The sequence below is a fragment of the Chlorocebus sabaeus genome, chromosome 12 (genome assembly GCF_047675955.1).
Source record: "Chlorocebus sabaeus isolate Y175 chromosome 12, mChlSab1.0.hap1, whole genome shotgun sequence".
NCBI lineage: Eukaryota > Metazoa > Chordata > Mammalia > Primates > Cercopithecidae > Chlorocebus > Chlorocebus sabaeus.
Window position 1 is genome coordinate 114,372,341 of NC_132915.1, and position 22,788 is coordinate 114,395,128.

Consider the following 22,788-nt stretch of genomic DNA (forward strand, 5'->3'; position numbering starts at 1 on the left):
TCGCAGCTCATCTGTCTCCAGCGTGAACTCACCGTGAGTCGCTCTGCTATGATATTCCATCCATGGCTTCATGATAACTACATGCAGACACCTTCCTTCCACTCCTAACTCTGCTTTCTCACCGCAAGCCATTTGCTTCATGGGGCAGCTCCAGGCTTCCGTGGCCTGAGCGGGGAATGGTGGGCTTGCTCCCTGACGTCCCCGAGTCCTGCCACGGGGTCAGACCCTCTGTGCTCAGCCCCTCCTCCTTTCCCTCCTGGTGTCTGTCTTTTTGTCTGCTGACTGTTGTGTCCGCTCCCTCTGGTGTCTCGAGTGTGTCTGCTTCTCCTGAGTGGACTGGGCGCCATGGGCTCAGGTCTCTTTGTGGTTCCCATGAGGCCAGGGAGGGCCCTGTGAGCAGGCACAGCAGAGAGTGCTCTTTAGGGGCTCACCGGGGACGTTGATGGGTCCTCCTAGGCCCCTTACTCGGGAGGGACTGTGTCTGTGATTCTCAGGAAGTCCTCGTTCTAGCAAGAGCAGAGAGCTGTTGTCCACTTGTGAAGCTTACATTAGACCACCCAGGGCCTGAGGCAGAGATGTGGAAACCCCAGGGTGGCCCTCCAGGGAGTGACTGGCTGGCCTCCCCTCGGGGAGCTTCTCATGGGGAAGTGCTCATGGATGGCTTCCTGACCACTTCAGGGACCCCTTACCTGCAGGGCCTGGCCTTGCCCTCCAGGGGAAGACTCTGCAGGCCAGGCCCTGCAGGTGAGGGGTCCCTGAAGTGGTCAGGTGCAGTTAGGCCACCTGGTACCTGGTGGAAGTGGCCAGGTGTCCTGTCTGTGTCCTGATGGTGGTGAGACCCCTGCTGCCCCTGATCCCCTTGCCCGGTGCTTCCTTGCTGGCAGCCAGCATGGAGCTGGGCTCAGTCTTTCCCTGAGCACTGTTTGCTGCTGGCTGTCAGAAGCACTGATGTCTCCTGGGGCAAGAAAGCATGCTGGATCCTGAATCCATCCGCAGGGTGGAATAAGATGTAAGATGCAGATGGCGGCTGGGCACGGTGACTCACACCTGTAATCCCAGCACTTTGGGAGGCTGAGGTGGGCAGATTCCCTGAGCTCAGGAGTTCGAGACCAGCCTGGGCAACATGGTGAAAGCCCGTCGCTACTAAAATACAAAAAATTAGCCAGGAGTGGTTGCGAGTGCCTGTAGTCCCAGCTACTTGGGAGGCTGAGGCAGGAGAATTGCTTGAATCCAGGAGGCAGAGGTTGCAATGAGCCGAGGTCGCACCACCACACTCCAGCCTGGGTGACAGAGCAAGACTCCGTCTCCAAAAAAAAAAAAAAAAATTGCAGATGGCAGGTATCCATGGTGGCATACTAGGGCTGCTTCATTTTGTCAGCAGTTGCGGGTTATCTGAGCCCAGAGACCTCAAAGCAGGACCACAGAGCGCCTCGAGGTCACTTCTGAGTCCTGCAGTTCCCCACAGCACCTGGCTGAGTGTGGCTGAGCTGTCCTCCACAGTGCCTGCCTCTGCTCTGCCACAGCACCTGGCTGAGTGTGGCTGAGCTGTCCTCCCTGGAACAGCTGGGTTGTGCCTACCAGCTGAGGCCAGGACACAGGGGTGCCAGTCGTCCATGTGACCTCCTTAAAGAGCCCTTTTAAACCAGGACTTTGTCTGGATTAGTCACCAGCCACGCTTCACTCTAAGTTGGTGTGGATACGTGCCAGATAGAGCAAGGACAGAGACAGTGGCCAGGGGAGGTGCAGGCTGACTCAAGACACCATGCAGACAGCCCTGGCACACAGATCCAGAGACCTAGGGGATACCTCCAGAGAGGAACCTGGTGGTACTACTGGCCGAGTGAGGGCAGATGCAGACAGTCTCTGGATCTGTCGAGATCAGCAGATAGGCCCAGAAGGAACAGGCCAGGTGGAGCCAGTGGGGCTGTAGTGGGGTGGGCAGGTGCTTCTAGTGTAGGCTGCTCAGCCTCTCGCTCTTCCCCGGGTAGTCACAGGGGAGTCTGCCAGCCTGACAGCGCCCTCAGTCCAGCAGACAGCCTGGCCTCTCCCTGCTCCAGGTGTTTCCTGGGCGAGAAGAAGCCGCACCTGAATGCAAGGGTGAGGGCAGAGCTATGTGGTCTGGAGCCCACCCCACCTTCACACAGACCCTGTGCCTCTGCATGTTCCCCCATGGTCCTCACTGCAATTCTGGTCCCCAAGATTCACGACTTCATCAGAGCAGGCCACCCTGCCGACCAAGTGGCTCAGAGCCCAGGCCCCTTTCGGGCACTAGAGTGGACTGGGAGACTTGAGGCAGTGAACAGCTTCCGCCCTCACAGGGCTCCTGTGCCTGGTGCACGCCCCCAGGCTGCCTTCTGTTTTACACCACTCAGCACTGTTGACAGTAGAGCCCTTTTGTCTTGGTCCCCGCTGGGGTTGGTGGGTCGTCTGTGGGTCAGTTGTAGGGCACCCCTGGGAGCAGGGGCAGCACAGTTTCAATACATCAGGGATACAGGTCAGGACCAGGGGCTTCAACTGAAGCTGGGGGTCTGCAGACGGCCCCTACAGGTAGCCCTACCTGCCCCCACCCCACCCAAGCTCCCAGGTGAGACACAGATACCACACTTCCGCTTTCATTGGTGCAAGGTGCTGTCCCTGGACATTGCTCCCACTGCAGCTTGGACTTCTACAAAGGGGCAGGATTTACTGTCTACCTGCTTGGGGTGGGCCAGCTGCAGGGTTGTGCCTCAGGGTTGAGGCCTCAGGCCTCAGATGAGGTTTCTCCTTGGCGATGGGGGAGCTCAGTATTGGGATAATAAGACCCTTTGTAATGTGCCCTTCCCTCCCGTGGTGGCCTTGGCTAGCCGCCTACCCACCTGCTTGGCCTGTCTGGTGCATTCCCAGTGTCCTGTACCCCTCGGCCTTCTTGAGGTCTGTCTTTGCAGGTCAGAGTGGTGCTCAGCGGCTCAGGGCCCTGGAGCTGGTGGCCACCGGCCTGGACCTCTGCAGGCCGTGGTTGTAGCCTGTGCTGTTAGTACAGTTGGGGTCTGGCCAAGGACTCATGTCTTCTTTACAAATGTTTTTCCTTTTCGCCCTTGCCTGTGTCTGATCCTGATTCACTGTGGGACCCTGAGCAAGTAACATCCTCTCTTTAGTCTCAGTATCTTCATCTGTGAAATGGGGACAAGAGTAGCACCTGATTCTTGAGGTGGTTATAAGGACTGTTTGAAGTGGGCACTTTGCCCAGAGCACCCCATGGCGGTTGCAGGAGACAGATGCCATGGCCCTCATTGTTGGGGTAGTCACTGCTGCTGCCAAGGCCATCCAGCAGCCTGGGAGGCTCCAGGGTGGGCCTCAGGCCTCAGATGAGGTTTCTCCTTGGCGATGGGGGAGCTCAGTATTGGGATAATAAGACCTTATCCAAAGGTGGTCCTACTCAGCAGAAGGCCCAGAATGCAAATGGCTTCCCATGCACTCTGGGCTATGGAGCCCCATGTGTGATGTGTGAATAGAGGAGGTGCTTGGGCCCATGACATTGGAGTAGGGGTCAAGGCATTTGGTAGCCCATGCAGTGAGGACGGAGCCTAGACCACTGGCCATTCCTGGTGCTGGAGGGCTCCGGGGACCATGTTCTGGCTCTGCTGCCAGTGGAGGGAGGGGCTTTCCATCGTCAAGAGAGAGGAGGGCATTGGTGGCCACGGGAGGGGGCATTTCCAGCCTCAGACCTGACTTCTAGCCTCCTGGTCATTGAGCCAGGAGGCACCTGCGGGGCTGTGGCTGACCACCTCGGGGACTGGCAGAGGCTCTGCGTTTGCTCCTGAGAGGGCCAGGTGCTCCCTTGGCTTCTGTTTGCTCTGCCCCAGCACCTGCCTCCTGGGTTTCCTGGCAAACAGCCTTTTCACCTGGCTGGTGGCCTGCCTCCTGGAGGTAGCGATGGGGAAGTGCCTCTGTAGAAGGGGCCGCGTGTCCCACCCTTCCTGTAGCAACTGTACTGGTGCTAGAGCAGGGGCCAGCTCCCAGGGAGGCTGCAGGGCCTCCCTGGCTCCTGTCTCTTCATAGGTCATGCCCCTTTGTAATGTGCCCTTCCCTCCCGCGGTGGCCTTGGCCAGCCGCCCACCCACCTGCTTGGCCTGTCTGGTGCATTCCCCCTGTCCTGTACCCCTCGGCCTTCTTGAGCCCCCAGGGGGTCCTCTTGACAGGCTGGTGCTGTCACCTTGCGGGTCCTGTGGGACACCGTGGGGGGCGGGGCTGAATTCTGTTCCCTTGGGCGTTCCCCAGCTGATCCGCGTCCCCCGAGGGGTGTGGGGGCTCCCGCGGCCACGCCTCCCACCTCCTTGCGCCATTGCTCCATTGCTGTGTGTCCATTGTGGCCCCCCTGGAGAGCGGCGGGCGGGCGGAGGCGTGGGGCCACGCTCACCGCCGGTCTCCCCGCAGCAGGCAGCAGAACTCGGCCAAGGCGCGCTCGGTGTGGGAGCAGCGGGCCAGCCAGCTACGGCTGCAGAACCTGCGGGCCAGCTGCGAGGCGCTGTACAGCGAGATGGACCCCGAGGAGCGGCGGCGCTTCGCCACCACGCGCCACCTGCGGCCCGACATGAAGACGCACCTGGACCGGCCGCTGGTGGTGGAGCTGGGCCGCGACGGCGCGCGGGGGCCCGTGGGAGGCAAGGCCCGGCCGGAGGCTGCGGAGGCCCCCGAGGGCGTCGACCCTCCGCGCAGGCACCACCGGCACCGCGACAAGGACAAGACCCCCGCGGCGGGGGACCAGGACCGAGCAGAGGCCCCGAAGGCGGAGAGCGGGGAGCCTGTTGCCCGGGAGGAGCGGCCGCGGCCGCACCGCAGCCACAGCAAGGAGGCTGCGGGGCCCCCGGAGGCGCGGAGCGAGCGCAGCCGAGGCCCGGGCCCCGAGGGCGGCCGGCGGCACCACCGGCGCGGCTCCCCGGAGGAGGCGCCCGAGCGGGAGCCCCGACGCCACCGCGCGCACCGGCACCAGGATCCGAACAAGGAGTGCGCGGGAGCCAAGGGCGAGAGGCGAGCGCGGCACCGTGGCGGCCCCCGAGCTGGGCCCCGGGAGGTGGAGAGCGGGGAGGAGCCGGCGCGGCGGCACCGGGCCAGGCACAAGGCGCAGCCTGCGCACGAGGCTGTGGAGAAGGAGGCCACAGAGAAGGAGGCCACGGAGAAGGAGGCCGAGATAGTGGAAGCCGACAAGGAGAAGGAGCTCCGGAACCACCAGCCCAGGTGAGTCCGCGGCTGGGCAGGTTCGGTGACGGAGGGGTTGACCTGGGCGGTGCGAGCCCCAGTGCTGGCGGCGGGAATGGGGTCCACGGCGGAGGCTGCACCCCCGGCCACGCTGCGCTGTCCAGGGCCGTCCCGGCTGGGGTCTCCGCATGCCGTTCACGGTGGGGGGGGGGGGGGGTGGTGACAATCTTGCATTGGAGGGTCGACCTGTAAAAGACTTGGCAGGGCAGGTGTGGTGCGTGAATGCCAGCTGTTATTTAAGAAGGGAGGGCTTAAGTGGGAATTGTTGCGATTGGTTTGGAAAGAACAAAGTGGCCCTGGGAGAAGAGAAGGTTGGGGATTGCTGTGGAGGAAGGAGAGGCAGGAGGGCCCGAGGGAAGCCTGAGCAGGCCAGTGGGCTGGGCGCAGAGCGGGGTGTGGGGGCCAGGCTGTGTGACCATGACAGGAAGAACCCCAGCTAGCCCAGCTTGCTCCCTGGGGCAGGACTAACCGACGCTGTGAGGGCCTGGGGTAACTGGTCCAGTGACCAAGACTAGCAGTTGCCAGGTACCTACTGGCCACAAACCAACCAGAATACTTGCTGCTGGAGACCCCAGCCCGGGGTAACCCAGCCGCCACCCTGTGTGTGTCGGTGGGTCCGCCCCACCCTGCCTTTCAGACTAAAGACACAGAGGTGTAGAGGTTAATTTAAAAAACATACACAATGCCAGAGTAGCAGAGCAGGTGGTCATAGATTTAGTTGGTCTGCATGGGGGTTTAAGGGTTTTGGTTGATAGGATTTTGCTGGTGTGCATTATTATTATTTTATTATTATTGGAGACAGGGCCGCACTGTCGCCCAGGGTAGAGTGCAGTGGCGCAATCATGGCTCACTGCAGCCTCAACTTCCCGGGCTGAAGTGGTCCTCCCACCTCAGCCTTCCCAGCCTGAATAGCTGGGACTACAGGCACGTGTCACCATGCCCAGCTAATTTTTTAATTTTTGTAGAGATGGGGTTTTGCCATATGCCCCAGGCTGGTCTTGAACTCCTGGGGCTCAAGCAATCCTCCTGCCTCGGCCTCCCGGTGCCGGGATCACAGGTGTGAGCCACCGCACCCGGGCCTGATGTTCATTCTTGATTGCAGGGAGCCACACTGTGACCTGGAGACCAGTGGGACGGTGACTGTGGGCCCTATGCACACGCTGCCCAGCACCTGTCTCCAGAAGGTGGAGGAACAGCCAGAGGATGCAGACAACCAGCGGAATGTCACTCGCATGGGCAGTCAGCCCCCAGACCCTAGCACTGTTGTACACATCCCAGTGATGCTGACAGGCCCTCCTGGGGAAGCCACGGTCGTTCCCAGTGAGTATCTCCCTGTGCCAGTAGGGCAGGGCCCATCTTGTGCAGGTCCAGCAACCCCCATTCTCTCCTGTTCCACAGCAGCCACTGGGGACCTAGCCTGCCCCTGTGAATTGTTCTCCTGGCTGGAGAGGGAGTCCTTTGCTGTCAACATCTGTCCTTTGATGTCCTGTTGATTTCTAAGTGTCCCAGAGATAACTGAGGTTGAGCTCCATTCTCCTTCCTTCCCAAAATATTTGCACATTGCCAACTAAGTGCCAAGTGCTATGTTAGAGTTCTGAGAGCACAGCAGGAGGGAGACAGTCTTGTCAGGAAGACAGACCACAACTCTTGATGGTTGCACAAAAGCTGCTGAGGACTCTGTCCACGGCCTTGACTGGGGCTGAGAGCGAGGGGCTGCAAAGGAGGAGGCTCTCCACCGCGTCTGCCCTTGTGGTCATGGGCCCATGCCATCCATGCTCTGAGGCTGCTCCCAGGCCTTTATTTGAGCTGCCTTCTTTCCTCCCCTTGCTTGCTCACATGCTCGGGACATCCCAAGTGAGCACCCTTCCCATGCCTGCCTGTGTGCAGTCCCTGAGGGCGCAGGGGACCAAGATGTCATTCCTGTCTTCAAGCCTGTCTAATAGGGAGAGATTACAAATACAGGCCCCTTACATGGTGGGGAAGGTGCACGGGCATTTCATGGGCATCAAGGAGGAGCCCTCCTTTCTTAAGTACAGAGAAAAAAGGGGTAGAAGAGAGGCCATAGAAACAGGACTCACATGAATGCCAACAGAAGCATTTAGGTCATAAGCAGACCAGACAGACTCAATCAGGTGCCACCACATGCATGCCCATGTTTGCAGATGCATCCCCACACAGAGATGTGTGCGTGCCCATGTTTGCAGATGGATCTCCACACACAGACGTGTGCATGACATTCTCTCTTGCTCAGGTGCTCTCACATGGGGCCTGTGGACTGGCTCTCAATTCCAGGTATAACCATGGAAGACACAGCCTCTAACTGCTCAGCCTCCCCTTTTCTTTTGCTTCCTTGGAGGAAAGTTGACCTAGGTTCATTTACTTGTTCACTTCCCATGGGCACAAGTGAGTCTGCCTGCCCAGTTCCCTCACCTGATTGTCTGTGGATCAACTTGAGGATGAGCCTAGGGTCCCTACCTGGCTTTTATCTGCAGGAATCCAGATGTGACTCCTCCCCAGGCTCCCTATGCTCTTCTCCACACCCCTGCTGGCAGCCACTGATCTTTTCACTGTCGCTATAGTTTTGCCTTTTCTAGACTGTCATAGGGTTGGAATCATACAGTATGCAGCCTTTTCAGATTGGCTTCTTTCCATTAGCAATATGCACTCAAGTTTCCTATGTGTTTTTGTGGCTTGACAACTCATTTGTTTTTAGCATTGGATTAATATTCTGTCTTTTGGGTGTACCACAGTTTATTCACCTATTGAAGGACATTTTGTTGCTTCCAGTTTTTGGCAATTATGAATAAAACTGCTATAAACATTCATGTTCAGGTTTTTGTGTGGACATAAGTTTTCAACTCATTTGGGTAAATACTTAACAGCATGATTATTGGATTATATGGTAAGACTGTGTTTATCTTTATAAGAAACTGACAAACTGTCTTCCAAAGGGGACTGTACCATTTTGCATTCCCACCAGCAATGAATGAGAGTTCCTGTTGCTCCATATCCTTGCCAATATTCAGTGTTGTCAGTACTTTGGATTTGAGCTATTATAATTAAGCGTGTAATGATATCTTGTTTATTTTGCAATTTCCTAATGACATATGATGTTGAGCATCTTTTAAAATGCTTATTTGCCATGTGTATAATTTTCCTTGATGAGGTTCCTATTCAAATCTTTTACCCACTTTTTATTCTGGTTGTTTGTTTTATAATTGTTGAGTTTTAGGAGTTCTTTGTATATTTTGGATACAAGTCTTTCATCAGATATGTGTTTTGCAAGCATTTTCTCCCAGTCTGTAGCTTGGTTTTTCATTCTCTTAATGTCTGGTGTTTTTGATTGTTAAAAACAAGTGATTGTCTGGTCCCTGTTATTACTTCTACTAGAAATAGAAATCTAGGCTATTAGTTTTTATATGTTGATTATGTGTCCTACTACTTTTCTGAATCCTCAAATTGTTTATTAGTTTCACTGTGATTCCCCCTTTTTTCCCCCAGATACATTATCAAAACTTCTGAAAATACACTTCTAACTCTTTCTTTCTAAGTCTTATACCGCTCATTATTATTTTTTTGTCTGATTTCAGTGTCACATAACAATGGAATTACTGGGCATTACCTTGTTTCTGCCTACACTAAATAAAATTTTGGTTTGGGGCCTGAGGGGTGTGCGTGTGTGTGTGTGTGTGTGTGTATGTGTATGTGTGTCTGTGTGTCTGTAAAATTATGTTACAATATCCATTAGTCCCTACTTCAGTAAGTGTTTTAATCTGGAATAGATGTTGAATTTTGTTGAAGACCTTTTCAGCATCCATAGAGATCATATATTTTTTTCCCCTTAGATATGGGGATTTATAGTAATGAAGTTTTCGATATGAAATATCTTTGCAATCTTAGAATAAACCCAAGTGGTTATTATATTTATTTTGTAATATGCCATTGGATTCTGCTTAAAATTTTTTGTAGGATTTTTGGATTGATACTTTTAAGCGAGATGTGTTCTGTAGCTTGCTTTTGTCACATTTGAGGATCATAAGGTTTAAATATCAATGACATAGAGTTATCTATTGCTTAACTTCACAGCTCCATTCTTGAAAATCAAATGTTCTAAAAGAGGGTCTCATTTCCACACCCCACTCCATGTTTTTTTGTTTTTTTTTTTGAGACTGAGTCTTGCTCTGTCAACAGGCTGGAGTGCAGTGGCACGATCTCGGCTCCACCTCCAGTGTTCAAGCAATTCTTCTTCCTCAGCCTCCTGAGTAGCTGGGATTACTGGCGCCTGCCACCACACCTGGCTAATTTTTGTATTTTTAGTAGAGATAGGGTTTCGCCTTGTTAGCCAGGATGATCTCAGACTCCTGACCTCAAGTGATCCACCTGCCTTGGCCTCCCGAAGTGCTGGGATTACAGGCGTGAGCCACCGTGCCTGGCCCCATTATTTTAAATGGTAAAACATTATAATGTGTTATGTGTCAACTAAAATTTCATAATCAATTTTGTAAAATATAATTAAAGCACAGTTAAACAATGAAAACTAATAAACAATCATAATAGAACATAAATGCTTAGCATATTGTTTCCTGATTACCAGTTAAAATAGCTATTAATAGGCAATTGCTTTAGATACCTCCTTTATTGAAACTTGTTGTACTTTTCAAAAACATCCATACGTGATTCCTGTAACTTACTGTGAACAAAAGTTCTCTGAAAAGGAATTTGGAGGAAACAGGCTTTATTCTAGTGAACAATTTGCAAACCAGGGAGATGCAGCCTTCCTTGTAAAATGAAGGCAAAGGTTTAACATTTCCTGTTAATCAAGTCCCTTTATGCAAATGAAGGATTCAGACTTGCTTGGTCTGATTGGTTGACACAACTGAGTTCTGATTGGTCAATATGGCTGAGCTCTGATTGGCTGAGGCAAGTGAACTCTGATTGGCTGGTTCAGGTGAGCTCTAAAAGTTCCCAGAGTTAAAAAGGTGTGAGCGTTCTGGGACCTGTATTCAGCATATGACAGCTTCTGTCTGACTTAAATGTAGGCTTAGTTACCCACTTGGGATCCATCTTGAAGGAATAGCTCTTTCAGGTTTCTTCACACAACCAACTGAATTTGGAATCCTGCCTGAGAGTTGCTCCCCACATTATTTTGTTAAAACCATTATACTGACTTTTGAGCATGTATACTTTTTTAAAACATAAATATCAGCCAGAAAAGCCAACAACACTGTAATGAAGGATATATATGTTTTTCAGAAGCATGGGCATTAGGAAGCTTGGCAGTGCTCTATTGGGAAATACTATCCAAGGATATATTCTGTGGGATATACCTATTATTGGTTCACAAAAATAATTAGAATGTCTTCTTGTGCTCAAGGGTAGCTCAAGTAGTATAGGAATTATGTGGTCTTTAAATATTTGATAGAATTATCTTGCGAAATTGTTGATGTCTGATCTCTTTGTAGGGTAGTTCTTTTGTAATACCTCTTTTTCTGTATGGATGTTGGTCTGTTTAAACATTGTTTCCTCCCGAGATGAGTTTGGTACATTATATTTTCCCTGGAAATTATCCATTTGATCTAGGTTTTCCCACTTATTTACATAGCCTTAAGAGTGGCTTAAAGTTTTAAAAATTTCCCTCTGTTTCAGTGTTTCTCCTCGTCATTTTTGATCCTGTGTTTTTTGTTTTTCTTTTTTTCTCTCTTTTTTTTTTTTTGAGATGGGGTCTCGCTCTGTCGCCCAGGCTGGAGTGCAGTGGTGCCATCTTGGGTCACTGCAATCATCACCTCCCGGGTTCAAAGCGATTCTCGTGCCTCAGCCTCCCGAGTGGCTGGGATTACAGGCACGCACCACCACACACAGCTAATTTTTTTGTATTTTTAGTAGAGACGGGGTTTCACCATGTTGGCCAGGCTAATTTCGAACTCCTGACCTCAAGTGATCTGCGTTTCACAGCCTCCTGAAATGTTGGGATTACAGGCACGAGCCACCGCGCCCAGCCCATTTTCATCAAATTTTAAAAGAAACTATGTAATTTTGGCTTATGTTTGTGCTAGGTGTGTGTTTGTAGATTCTGTGGGGTTTTCCACAGAGAGTATAAGATATCTGCACATGAACAGATTTAGTTTTTTCCTTTCTGACATACATGCCTTTTATTTCCCTGTCTTCCCTTACTGCACTGTCTGTGACTTCCAGTACTATTTTGAATAGCTGTGGCAAGAACTGACATCTTTCCTGGAGGGAGCATTTTGTCTTTCATCATTTAGTATGATATTAGCTGTAAGGTTTTTGGGTTTGTTTGTTTTTTGTTTTGTTTTGTTTTTTGGTAGATGTTCTTTATCAAGTTGAGAAAGTTCTCCTTTATTGCTTTTTTTTTTAAAGAATTTTTGTCATGCGTGGATGAATATTGTCAAATAATTTTCTGCATCAATTGATACCAGGTGTGTGTTTTTTCTGTTAATATGGTAGTTTATATTGATTTATTTTCAAATATTAAACTGGCCTTTGTCATTATGAATAACCCTACTGGTGTATAATTGTTTCTCTATGTTGCTGCATTCTATTTGCTAATATTTTGTTAAGGAGTTTTACCTCCGTATTCATGAGGGATGTTGCTCTGTAGTTTTCTTTGTTGTGCTGTCTCTGTCTGGTTTTGCTATCAGAGTGATATCGGATTAATAAAATGTTTTGAATTGAATGGATTGTCCATCTTCTATTTTCTAGAGGAGATTATGTTGAACTGATATTAATTCTCCTTTAAATGGGAAATTTTGCAAATGAAGCATTTCTTTTTTGGATTTTTAAAATTACAAATATAATTTCCTTAATAGATACAGTGTTATCTATTTCATATTGGATGAGTTGTAGTAGTTTGTGCTTTCTGAGGAATTAGTCCCTTTTTTTCTTTTTCTTTTTTTTTTTTTTTGAGACGGAGTCTCGCTCTGTTGCCCAGGCTGGAGTGCAGTGGTGCGATCTCGGCTCACTGCAAGCTCCGCCTCCCGGGTTCACACCATTCTCCTGCCTCAGGCTCCCGAGTAGCTGGGACTATAGGCACCTGCCACCACACCTGGCTAATTTTTTGTGTGTGTATATATATGTATGTGTATATATATATATATATATATATATAGATAGATAGATAGATATTTTTTTTTAGTAGAGATGGGGTTTCACCATGTTAGCCAGGATGGTCTCGATCTCCTGACCTCGTGATCCACCCGCCTCTGCCTCCCAAAGTGCTGGGATTACAGGCATGAGCCACCGTGCCCGGCCGGAATTAGTCCTTTTTATTTAAGTGTGTACAGTTGTTTGTGATGTTTCCTTATTATCCCTTTGATGTCTGCATAATCTGTAGTGGTAACTCCTGTTTCATTTCTTATATTGGTAATTTGCTGTCTTCTCTCTTTTGTCTTTGTGAGTCTTACTAGGAGTTTGTATATACAATTTTATTGATATTTTCAAAGAAACAAATTATTGTTACATTGATTTTCTCTATTATTTTTCTGTTTTCAATTTCATTTGATTTCTACTGTTTATTATTTCCTTCTTTCTGTTTTCTTTGGGCTGCTTTTGCTCTTCTTTTCTAGTTTCTGGGAGTAGGAGCTTAGATTGTTGATTTGAGTCTTTCCTTCTTTTCTGCTGTAAACATTTAGCTCTGTAAGTTTCTCTCTTGGCAGCTGCATTCCACAGGTTTTCATACTGTATATTTTTTCAGTCCCGTTTAAAAAATTTCCTTTGAGAAGACTCATGGACTATTTAGAAGTGTGTTGTTTAGTTTCCAAACATTAGGAGATTTGCCTGTTTTTCTGTTATTGACTTCTAGTTTGATTACTTTATCGTCAGTGAACATGTTCTGTATTAGTTCAGTTCTTTTAAGTTTGTTAAGGTTTGTTTTGTGGCCCAGGATGTGGCATATCTTGATGTATGTTCTGGGAACCTTTGAAGGGAACATGCATTCTGTGTTGTTGGTGTACATTCCTATAAGCATCGTTTAGATCCTGTTGGTTGATGATGTTATTGAGTATCTTCGTCTACATTCTGATTTTCTGTCTAGATATGTCAGTTGTTGAGAAAAGGGTATTCAGTCTCCAACTATAAATGTGGATTTATCTTTGCTCCTTTCAGGACTGTAAGTTTTTGCTTCATGTGTTTGCAGTTCTGTTTTTGGGCACATACATACTTAGGATTTCTATGTCTTTTTGATGGACTGGCCCTTTAATTGTTGTGTAATGTCCTTCTCTATACCTGGTAATCTTCTTTCCTCTGCAAGCTACTTTATCTTATGTAGATACATTCAGTCCTGCTTTCTTTTGATTAATATGTGCATGGTATATATTTTTTCACCCTTTCACTTTCAACCTAGCTGTATAGTTATATTTGAAGTAAATTTCTTGTAGATAGCATTCATGTTTTCAATCCACTCTGTCAATTCTGTCTTTTATTTTGCATATTTAGACTGTTTACACTTAGCATAATTACTGATATATGAGGGCTTAAGTCTGTTATTTTATTTCTTATTTTCTGTTTTTTTTCTTTCTGCTTTTCATTTCTTTGGTTTCCTTTTTCTCCTTTCCTGTGGGTTACTTGAATGTACTTCAGAATTCCTTTTAATTTATCTGTAGTATTTTTGAGTGTGTCTCTTTTATAGGTTTTTTAAGACCTCGTATAGGTTTTTTTAGTGGTTGCCCTGTGTATTACATTATATATACATAACTTACTCTAGTTTCTTCATGTAGTCATTTTACCAGTTCGTATGAAATACAGAAGCTTTACCTCTCTTTATATCTCTTTTTCCTCCTCCATTTATTATATAATTGTCTTAAATAGCTCTTCTATGTACTTTTAGAAACACATCAGAGTATGTTATAATTTTGCTTCAACTGTCAAATGTAATTTAGAAAAGAGGAGAAGAAAAGTGTGTTGTATTTACCTGTATTTTTACTCCTGTTATTCTTTCTTCTTTCCTGATAGTCCAGTATTTCTTCTTGCATAATTTACTTTCTGTTTAGAGGAACTTTCTTAGACATTCTTTTGTGATAGGTCTGCGGGTGACAAATTCTCTTAGTTTTCCTTCATCTGAGAATGTCTTGATTTTCCCTTCATTCCTGAAGGGTATTTTCAGTGGGTATAGAATTCTGGGTTGACAGTTCTTTTTTTTTCAGCACTTGAAAAAACGTGTGCCTCTTCCTTCTGAGCTCCATGGTTTCTGATGAGAAATCTACTGTCATTCGAATTGTTTTCTTCCTATAGGTAAGATGTTGTTTATCTCTCGCTGCTTTCAAGATTTTTTTCCTTGTCTTTATATTTCAGAAGTTTGATTACAGTGTGCTTTGATGTGAGTTCCTTTAAGTTTATCTTGTTTGGGGTTTGCTCAATTTCTTGAATTTGTAGGTTTATATCTTGTGCCAAATTTGGAAATTTTTCATCCTTTATGTCTTTGAGTACTTCTTTAGTTCTGCCTCTTTCTCTTTTCTTTCCAGGACTCTGATGACGTGAATGTTAGATCTTTTGTTATAGTCCCAAAGGCCCCTGAGCTCTATTCACTTTTTTAAGTCTACTTTCTCTCTGTTGCTCAGATTGGATCATTTCTATTATTCTATCTTCCAGGTCACTGACTCTTTCCTCTGTGCCTTCCATTCTGCTGTGGCCCATCTGTTGATTTTCTCATTTCAGTCGTTGTATTTTTCAGTTCTGAAGTTTCCATTTGGTTTGTTGTATCTTCCGTTTCTTTCCTAAGACTTCATTTCTTTGCTGAGAATTTTATATTTTTTGTTTGTTTTAAATTATCTGTTGAGCATTCTTATAATGGGTGTTCTTAAAATCTTTGTCAGGTAATTCTAACATCCGTATCATCTTGGTGTCTGTTGATTGTGTTTTCTCATTCAAGTGGAGATTTTCCTGGTTCTTGGTGTGATGAGTGATTTTTGGTTGAAACCTAGACTCTCTGGTATAATGTTAGGAGCCCTAAGTCTTATTTACATCTTCAGTTTTAGCTTGTCTACTGTGATGCCACGCCAGCAAGTAGCGGGGCATATTAGTCCATTCTCACACTGCTATGAAGAAATACCTGAGACCAGGTAATTTATAAAGGAAAGAAGTTTAATTGACTCATAGTTTGACATTGCTGAGGAGGCTTCAGGGAGCTTAAAATCATGGCGGTAGGCAAAGGAGAAGCATGCACCTTCTTCACAGGGTGGCAAGACAGAGTGAGTGCAAGACACTTAATGAAACTGTCATATCTTGTGAGACTCACTATCATGAGAACAGCATAGGGGAAACCACCCCCAAAATCCAGTTACCTCCATCTGGTGCCTCCCTTGACACGTGGGGATTACAGGGATTACAGTTTGAGGTGAGATTTGGGTGGGGACACGCCAAACCATATTACAGGGGTTGTAGAGAGTTGCCCCATTATTGACAGGTGGGGATAGAAGTATAGATTCTTCACTTGAGTTCCATTGACACTCTAGGAGAGAAGGATTACTCATTACTGCTAGGCTAGGCTGGGAGTTTTAGCTCCCCACTAGGCCTCCATTCATACCAGCCTGACTGGGAGAGATAGGAGTATCTTGTTACTGTTCCCCATCTGGCTGGCCTTGACACAATGGAGATAGACCTTATCACCTCAAGATAGCAGTAGAAGTCCTGACTTTCCACTAGGGCTTGCTCCATTGAGCTAGGAGGAAGAGGGTGCCTCATTCCTGCTGGGTGAGACGTGACGTCTAGGCCCCCTGTGTGATCTCTACTGGCATTGTGTGTATTGGGGGTCTTGTTACCACTCGATAGGGATGAAAGTCCCTGCTCCCACTTGGCTGTCTCTGAGACCACCCTAGCAGGGGCTTTGGGATGGTGGTGAGGGTGGAAGTCTAGGCTCCCCACCCAGTTTCTGCTGGTGTAAGTGGAGGTAGGGTCATAGTTTTTTGTTTTTTTGGTTTTTTTTTGGTATGTGTGTGTGTAGTTTGGCTGTTGTTTTGTGATTATTGTCTATAAGTTTTATATCTCACTAGGCTGTCTCATTCCTAGTCATTTCATGAGGGAGAGCTGGGTTTATTGAGCCTTTAAAAAATCTGTACCTATTGGCATTTCTGGGTTGTTGGATTCACTAGTACCAAATCTAGGATATATATGAGGCATAAAAGAAAACTCATATGAGAAACTTACTATTGTGCCATTCCTCAGGTCCCAAGGTCCCTAGCCAATGTTTTCCTTCTTCATTCCACCTTTTAGAATCCTATGTTTGCCTTATATATGATGTCCAAGGATCTTATATATGGTAGTCCCCCCTTATCCATGGTTTCACTTTCCTAGCTTTCTGTTATCCGAGGTCCACTGTGATCTGAAAATATTTATTACATAACTACTCTTGCACTTTGGGGCCATTATTAAGGAAAATAAGGGTTACTTGAACATAATTACTGCAATACCATGACAGCCAACCTCAGAACCAAGATGGCTGTTAAGTGACTAATGAAGTCCAGGTGGGACGGAGTAGAACTGTGTGGGGTTTCATCATGATACTTAGAACAGCTAACGACTTAAAACGTAGGAATTACTTCTGGAATTTTGCACCTACATCACAATGCCTGTCATTCACCTCACTTCATCTCATCATGTAGGCATTTCATTATCTTATATCATCTCAAGAAAAAGATGACCGCTGGCTGGGCACAGTGGTTCATGCCTGTAATCCCAGCACTTTGGGAGGCCAAGGCTGATGGATCACTTGAGGTCAGGAGTTCGAGACCAACCTGGACAACATGGTGAAACCCCATCTCTACTAAAAGTACAAAAATTAGCTGGGCATGGTGATGGGTGCCTATAATCCTAGTGACTTGAAAGGCTGAGGCAAGAGAATCTCTTGAACCCGGGAGGTGGAGACTGCAGTGAGCAGTGAGCTGTGATCGCACCACTGCACTCCAGCCTGGGCAACGGTGAGACTCTGTCTCAAAAAAAGAAAAAAGAAAGAAAGAAAAGAAAAAGATGACTGCCAATATCTGTAGGAACCAGTTTCGTATTCTCTTTTAAGTTTCTGATGGATTTGTAGTTGTGGACACTTTTTTTTTTTTTTCTTTTTTTTGAGACGGAGTCTCGCTCTGTCACCCGGGCTGGAGTGCAGTGGCGCAATATCCGCTCACTGCAAGCTCCGCCTCCAGGGTTCATGCCATTCTCCTACCTCAGCCTCCTGAGTAGCTGGGACTACAGGTGCCCGCCACCACGCCCAGCTAATTTTTTGTATTTTTAGTAGAGACGGGGTTTCACCATGTCAGCCAGGATGGTCTCGATCTCCTGACCTCGTGATCCACCTGCCTCCCAAAGTGCTGGGATTACAGATGTGAGCCACCGCACCAGGCCCGTGGCCACTTTTATATTTCTGATAGCCTTCCCTCCCTCCCTCCTTCTCTTGATAAACTCTTTTTTCCCTGAAGTTTTGTCCACTTAAATGGTTTATCAATGCCTCAGTCTTTGTGTTTCTTGATCTTCTCTACTGTATTTTCGTTTTCTGTTTCGCTAATTTCTGTTCTTGTTTATTACTTCCTTTTTTCTACTTTGTGTATGTGTACTGTAATATTCTTTCTCCAATGTATTAGTTGGATAGTCAGCTCATGACATTGAGCTTTTCTACTTTGCTAATGTGTTTAAAACTTTAAGTTTCACTCTTAGAGTTATTTTAGTTATATATTGAAAGTTTACATTTTTTGTTTTAATTTTTTTTCCAAGTGTGTTTAAGATTTCTTGTTTGGTTCATGAGTTTTTTTTTTTAAATAAGTATGATTTTAAATTTCTAATTGACAGAGATTTCTCTATCTTGTTCTCTTTCCCTGTGTTTTGTCATTGATTCCATTATTCCTTTTCATATTTCATCACTCCTTATATTTCAGATCATCCATTTGGATTTCTTTTTTTTTTTTCCTTCTGCTTGAAGAACAGCTTTCCTAATTTTTTTTTTTTTTTTTTTTTTTTTGGGATGGAGTCTCACTCTGTCGCCCAGGCTGGAGTGCAGTGGTGGCGCAATCTTGGCTCACTGCAACCTCTGCCTCCCGGGTTCAAGTGATTCTCCTGCCTCAGCCTCCCAAGTAGCCCACTGCCATGCCTGGCTAATTTTTTATATTTTTAGTAGAGATGGGGTTTCACTGTGTTAGCCAGGATGGTCTCGATCTCCTGACCTTGTGATCTGCTCACCTCCCCCTAATTTCTTTTAGTGAGGTTTGGTGGTGGTAAATTCTCTTGGCTTGCCTGAACAGTCTTTTTTTTTTGCCATTGTTTGTGAGAAGTGGTTTTACATCATAGAGAATTCTCATTTGTTATCTTTCTTTCAGCATATTGAGACTGCTCCACTGTCTTCTGCCTTCTGTTGTTTCTGTTTTTTTTTTTTTTTTTTTTGAGACGGAGTCTCGCTCTGTCGCCCAGGCTGGAGTGCAGTGGCGCAATCTCGGCTCACTGCAAGCTCCGCCTTCCGGGTTCACGCCATTCTCCTGCCTCAGCCTTCCGAGTAGCTGGGACTACAGGCGCCCGCCACTGCGCCCGGCTAATTTTTTTCTATTTTTTAGTAGAGACGGGGTTTCACCATGGTCTCGATCTCCTGACCTTGTGATCCGCCCGCCTCGGCCTCCCAAAGTGCTGGGATTACAGGCGTGAGCCACCGCGCCCGGCCTTCTGTTGTTTCTGTTGAGAAGCCAGTCATTCGTCTAAATTGTTGTTCCCATGTATGGCTCTGTCTTCTCTCTGGGGCTGCTTAAATAAAATCCTTTTTATTGTGGAGAATTGAAACATAACGGGAAAGTGGAGAAAATGCAGTGAACTCCCGTGCTTCATCTCCACCCTCAGCAGTCACCCACATTTCGCCAGTACTGTTTCACTTATGCGTCTTCTTGCTTTCTTGTGTATCATTTTAGGTGTAATATGCCAGTAAGCGTCTCTGACAATTAAGGGTTTATCATAGCCAGAGAGCATTGTCACACTTAGCAATGTTGATAATAATTCCCTGGTATTATCTAACACCTCTTCCAAGTTCAAATTTTACTAGTTATTTCAAAAATAACTTTTTACAGTTGGTTTGAGTCAGGATTCAAACGAGGTTTACTCATTTGAGTTTGCTTAATCTGTCTAAGTCTCTTTTACTTTAAAGCAATTCGTCTCCTTATTCATGCCATTTATTTGTTGAGGAGAACATATGGTTTGTTCTGTAGAATTTCTCAGTTTGGTTGTTTGCGTCGTGGTGGTGTTTGGTACAGTTCTCTGTCCTCAGTGCATTCTGTTACCTGGTAATTAGATCCGGAACAGGGCTTCTAAGCCGGGGAGCTGTTGCAGCTGTATTGTGGACCGTGGTCTCTGCATTTTAGGATGCCTAGCAGCATCCCTGGCCTCCACCCTCTCAATGCCAGGAGCACCCCCTAGTTGTGACAACCAAAGGATGTCTAGAGCCTATTGTGAATCCAGGCCAGACACGGTGGCTCACACCTGTAATCCCAGCACTTTGGGAGGCCGAGGTGGGAGGATCACCTGAGGTCAGGCGTTCGAGACCATCCTGGCCAACATGGTGAAACCCCGTCTCTACTAAAAATACAAAAATTAGCCGGGCGTGGTGGCAAGCGCCTGTCATCCCAGCTACTCAGGAGGCTGAGCCAGGAGAATCACTTGAACCCGAGAGGTGGAGGTTGCAGTGAGCTGAGATTGCGCCATGCCCTCCAGCCTGGGTGACAGAGCAAGACTCCGTCTCAGAAAAAAAAAAAGAGAGGGAAAGAATCCAGTTCCCTTCTTTTGGAAGGCTTCTAGGTGGTGGTGTACACTTCCTGCCTCATGGTATCAGGAGCTATGTCATGTCTGGTGTCTCTCTGGGTGAGACTAACATGGAACAGTGGGTTTAGCCTGATCTGCCATTGTAAAGTTCTCCACTGGTCTTTCCCCAAATGGTTCTAATGACATAGATGATTGTTACCCAGATCTGTGATTTCAGTGAGGGTCACAAAATGGTGAATTTATACTTTCATGATTCTTTCTGTGTTTGTTATTTTGACTTTGTCTGTAAGAAAGATCTTACCTCATCAACTGCTTGGTTACCCTGAAATGCAGTTTGTGTGTATTGAACAAGGTACTTGCTTCATTATGTCCCTTTATTTATAAGTTTTCGAAATAAGGAATCAATGCCCTTTAACAAATAGGACCAGTGAGAGCTATAAGCAAATTATTACTGTAAATTTTTGAATTTGAATGTGTTTGATGTATTTCAGTTCTTTGCAGTCACTATTACTTTTGGTGCTTAAATTGTCCTATCTTGGCCATTGTTCACCCTTTCAAGTTGATTTTCTGCCCTTCTCGCAGGCCTGGAATAGAGTTTGACAATTTTCTGGTTTTCGTGTATGACAGCATGTTCCAGGATCATTGTGCACAGTTCCTGCCCCCAATCTGGAATTGCTTATTTCTTCAAGAAGCAGCACACGCTGGACACTGCTATGATTTCTGTAGATTCCACCCTCTCACCCCCCGTACTCTGGTGGCCTTTGCCTCCAGGGGCTTCCTCTTCAGCTCCTCTTCAGAGACTTCCCTTGGACTACGGGAACCACGGGAAGTGCATGGGAGTTTGCATCCCCCAAGGTGGCACTTAGCCAATGAAGGGAAGGTGCAGGTGTAGGACAGCCAGCTCTCTGGCTTCAGTCAGGACAACCTTCTGGTTCAGACGAGAGCCCAGAGTGTCTCTGTGAGAGCCTGAGCCACCTTTGCAGGACTTGGTCTGAAGCGCACCCTTGCTTGGCTTCTTCACTTCCCTGTCTTGCTTTTCTCTTCCCTTCTGGTTTCTTCTGGGAGCCCGTCCCACCTCACGGTGTGCTTCTGTAGAACCTGACTCGAGACGCCTTGGCTCCTTGATAAGATATTTAGAGACAGTCGTCTGTGGTCATTGCTACTGGGTTCTTATTGCTTTCAGGCTTTTTGGTGGGCTTTTTAAAAAGAGAAGAGTGGCTGGATGCGGTGGCTCATGCCTGTAATCCCAGCACTTTGAGAGGCCAATGTGGGTGGATCACCTGGTGTCAGGAGTTCGAGACCAGCCTGGCCAATGTGGTGAAACCCGGTCTCTACTGAGAAGAAAACAAAAGTGTGTAAAAATTAGCCAGATGTGGTGGGGCATGTCTTCAATCCCAGCTACTCAGGAGGCTGAGACAGGAGAATCCCTTGAACCCAGGAGGCGGAGGCGGCAGTGAGCCAAGATTGCGCCATTGCACTCCAGCCTGGGCAACAGAGCAAGACTCCATCTCAAAAAAAAAAGAGAGAGTGAAAAATATGTCATTAATTCCATGGCCTTTGTAATTCAAATAGAAGATTGTAGGATTTTAATCTCACTTTTGTATTTATCTCTCTTTTTTTCTATCCTGAAAATATCTTTTTGTCTTTTTACCTTGCTTATTCTGTTTTTTTAAATGGTATTGTTTAAAAGTTTTTTCTTTCCTAATTATTTGCTTCTACTGCGTAGAAATAATAAGCAGTTTCATCTGTTGGTTCTGTATTCAGCCACGGAATTGTCGAACTCTCATTACTCTAAGTAATTTTCCTGTAGATTATTTTGGTTTTTTTGGACAGAGTTGTATCATCTGTGACTACATCATTTTTGACCCATGAATTCTTTAGTCTTTTTTTCAGTTTCCAAATGTAAAATTTTAATATTAATTAATCTCTTTGTTTCTGGTTTCTGTCTTAATTTCTAACTTAAGTGTACTGTGATTAGGAGAACATGATCTGTATGACAGTTTTCTTTGAAATTCATTTGCAGTTGCTCTGTGCCTGGCCTTTATGGTCAGCTTTTTTCTTTGTTCTTGTTCTGTATGTGCTTCAGAGGGATATGTTTTCTCTAATTTTGTGAGCTCTGAGCTTTTTATATTTGTATGCTAAATCAGGTTTGTTTGTTGTATTACTCAAATATTCTTTATATTCATTAATATTTTGCTTGATTGACCTGTCAATAATTTTTTTTTTTTATTTTTATAGATTTAGGGGGGACAAATGCAGTTTTGTTGCATTAGATCTATTGCACAATGATGACGTCTGGGCTTTTCGTGTGGCCATCACCTGGGCTCAAGCGATCCTCCCACCTCAGCCTCTGCAGTAGTTGGACCACAGGCACACCACTATACCCAGCTAATTTTTTGTATTTATTGTAGACATGGGGTTTCTCCATGTTGCCCAGGCTGGTCTTGAACTCCTGGGCTCAAGTGATCCACCCGCCTCAGCCTCCCAAAGTGCTGGGATTATAGTTATGAGCCACCACGCCCATCCTATATTTACTTATTTTATGTATCTCATCTAAGAATTCCTGTATCTGAAGTCTTCAGGGGTGTGAGTGTACGCATTGTTTCTGCTGTTTTTAGGGGTCTCAGTGAGTGTACTCATTGTTTCTCTTGTGTCTTTCAGTCATGGTGACCTTGTTTCATGGTGTGTTTGGTGCGATGTTTTGAGTTCATATATGACCAATCTTAATCCTCTGTATTAGGGTTTTCTTAGAGGTACAGAACTAATAGAATATATATTCTATATATATTTATATATATATCGTATCTATCTATATATATA

General features: G+C 46.5%; 1 protein-coding gene across 10 annotated transcripts in view; it reads left to right on the top strand.

Annotated features, from left to right (window-relative positions):
- The window catches only part of CACNA1B (calcium voltage-gated channel subunit alpha1 B), a 250,421-nt gene that overhangs the window by 143,984 nt on the left and 83,649 nt on the right, over window positions 1–22,788 (top strand). For 9 of the 10 annotated variants that reach the window (XR_012094909.1, XR_012094910.1, XR_012094908.1 and 6 more), the window contains exons 19-20: window positions 4,414–5,214; window positions 6,338–6,555. Coding sequence is in view for 6 of the 10 variants with exons in the window: in XM_073022144.1 (XP_072878245.1) it covers window positions 4,414–5,214; window positions 6,338–6,555 (1,019 nt within the window). In the remaining 4 variants the exon portion in view is untranslated. The remainder of the gene's footprint in view (window positions 1–4,413; window positions 5,215–6,337; window positions 6,556–22,788) is intronic. The other variant, XM_073022146.1, reaches the window with a different exon arrangement.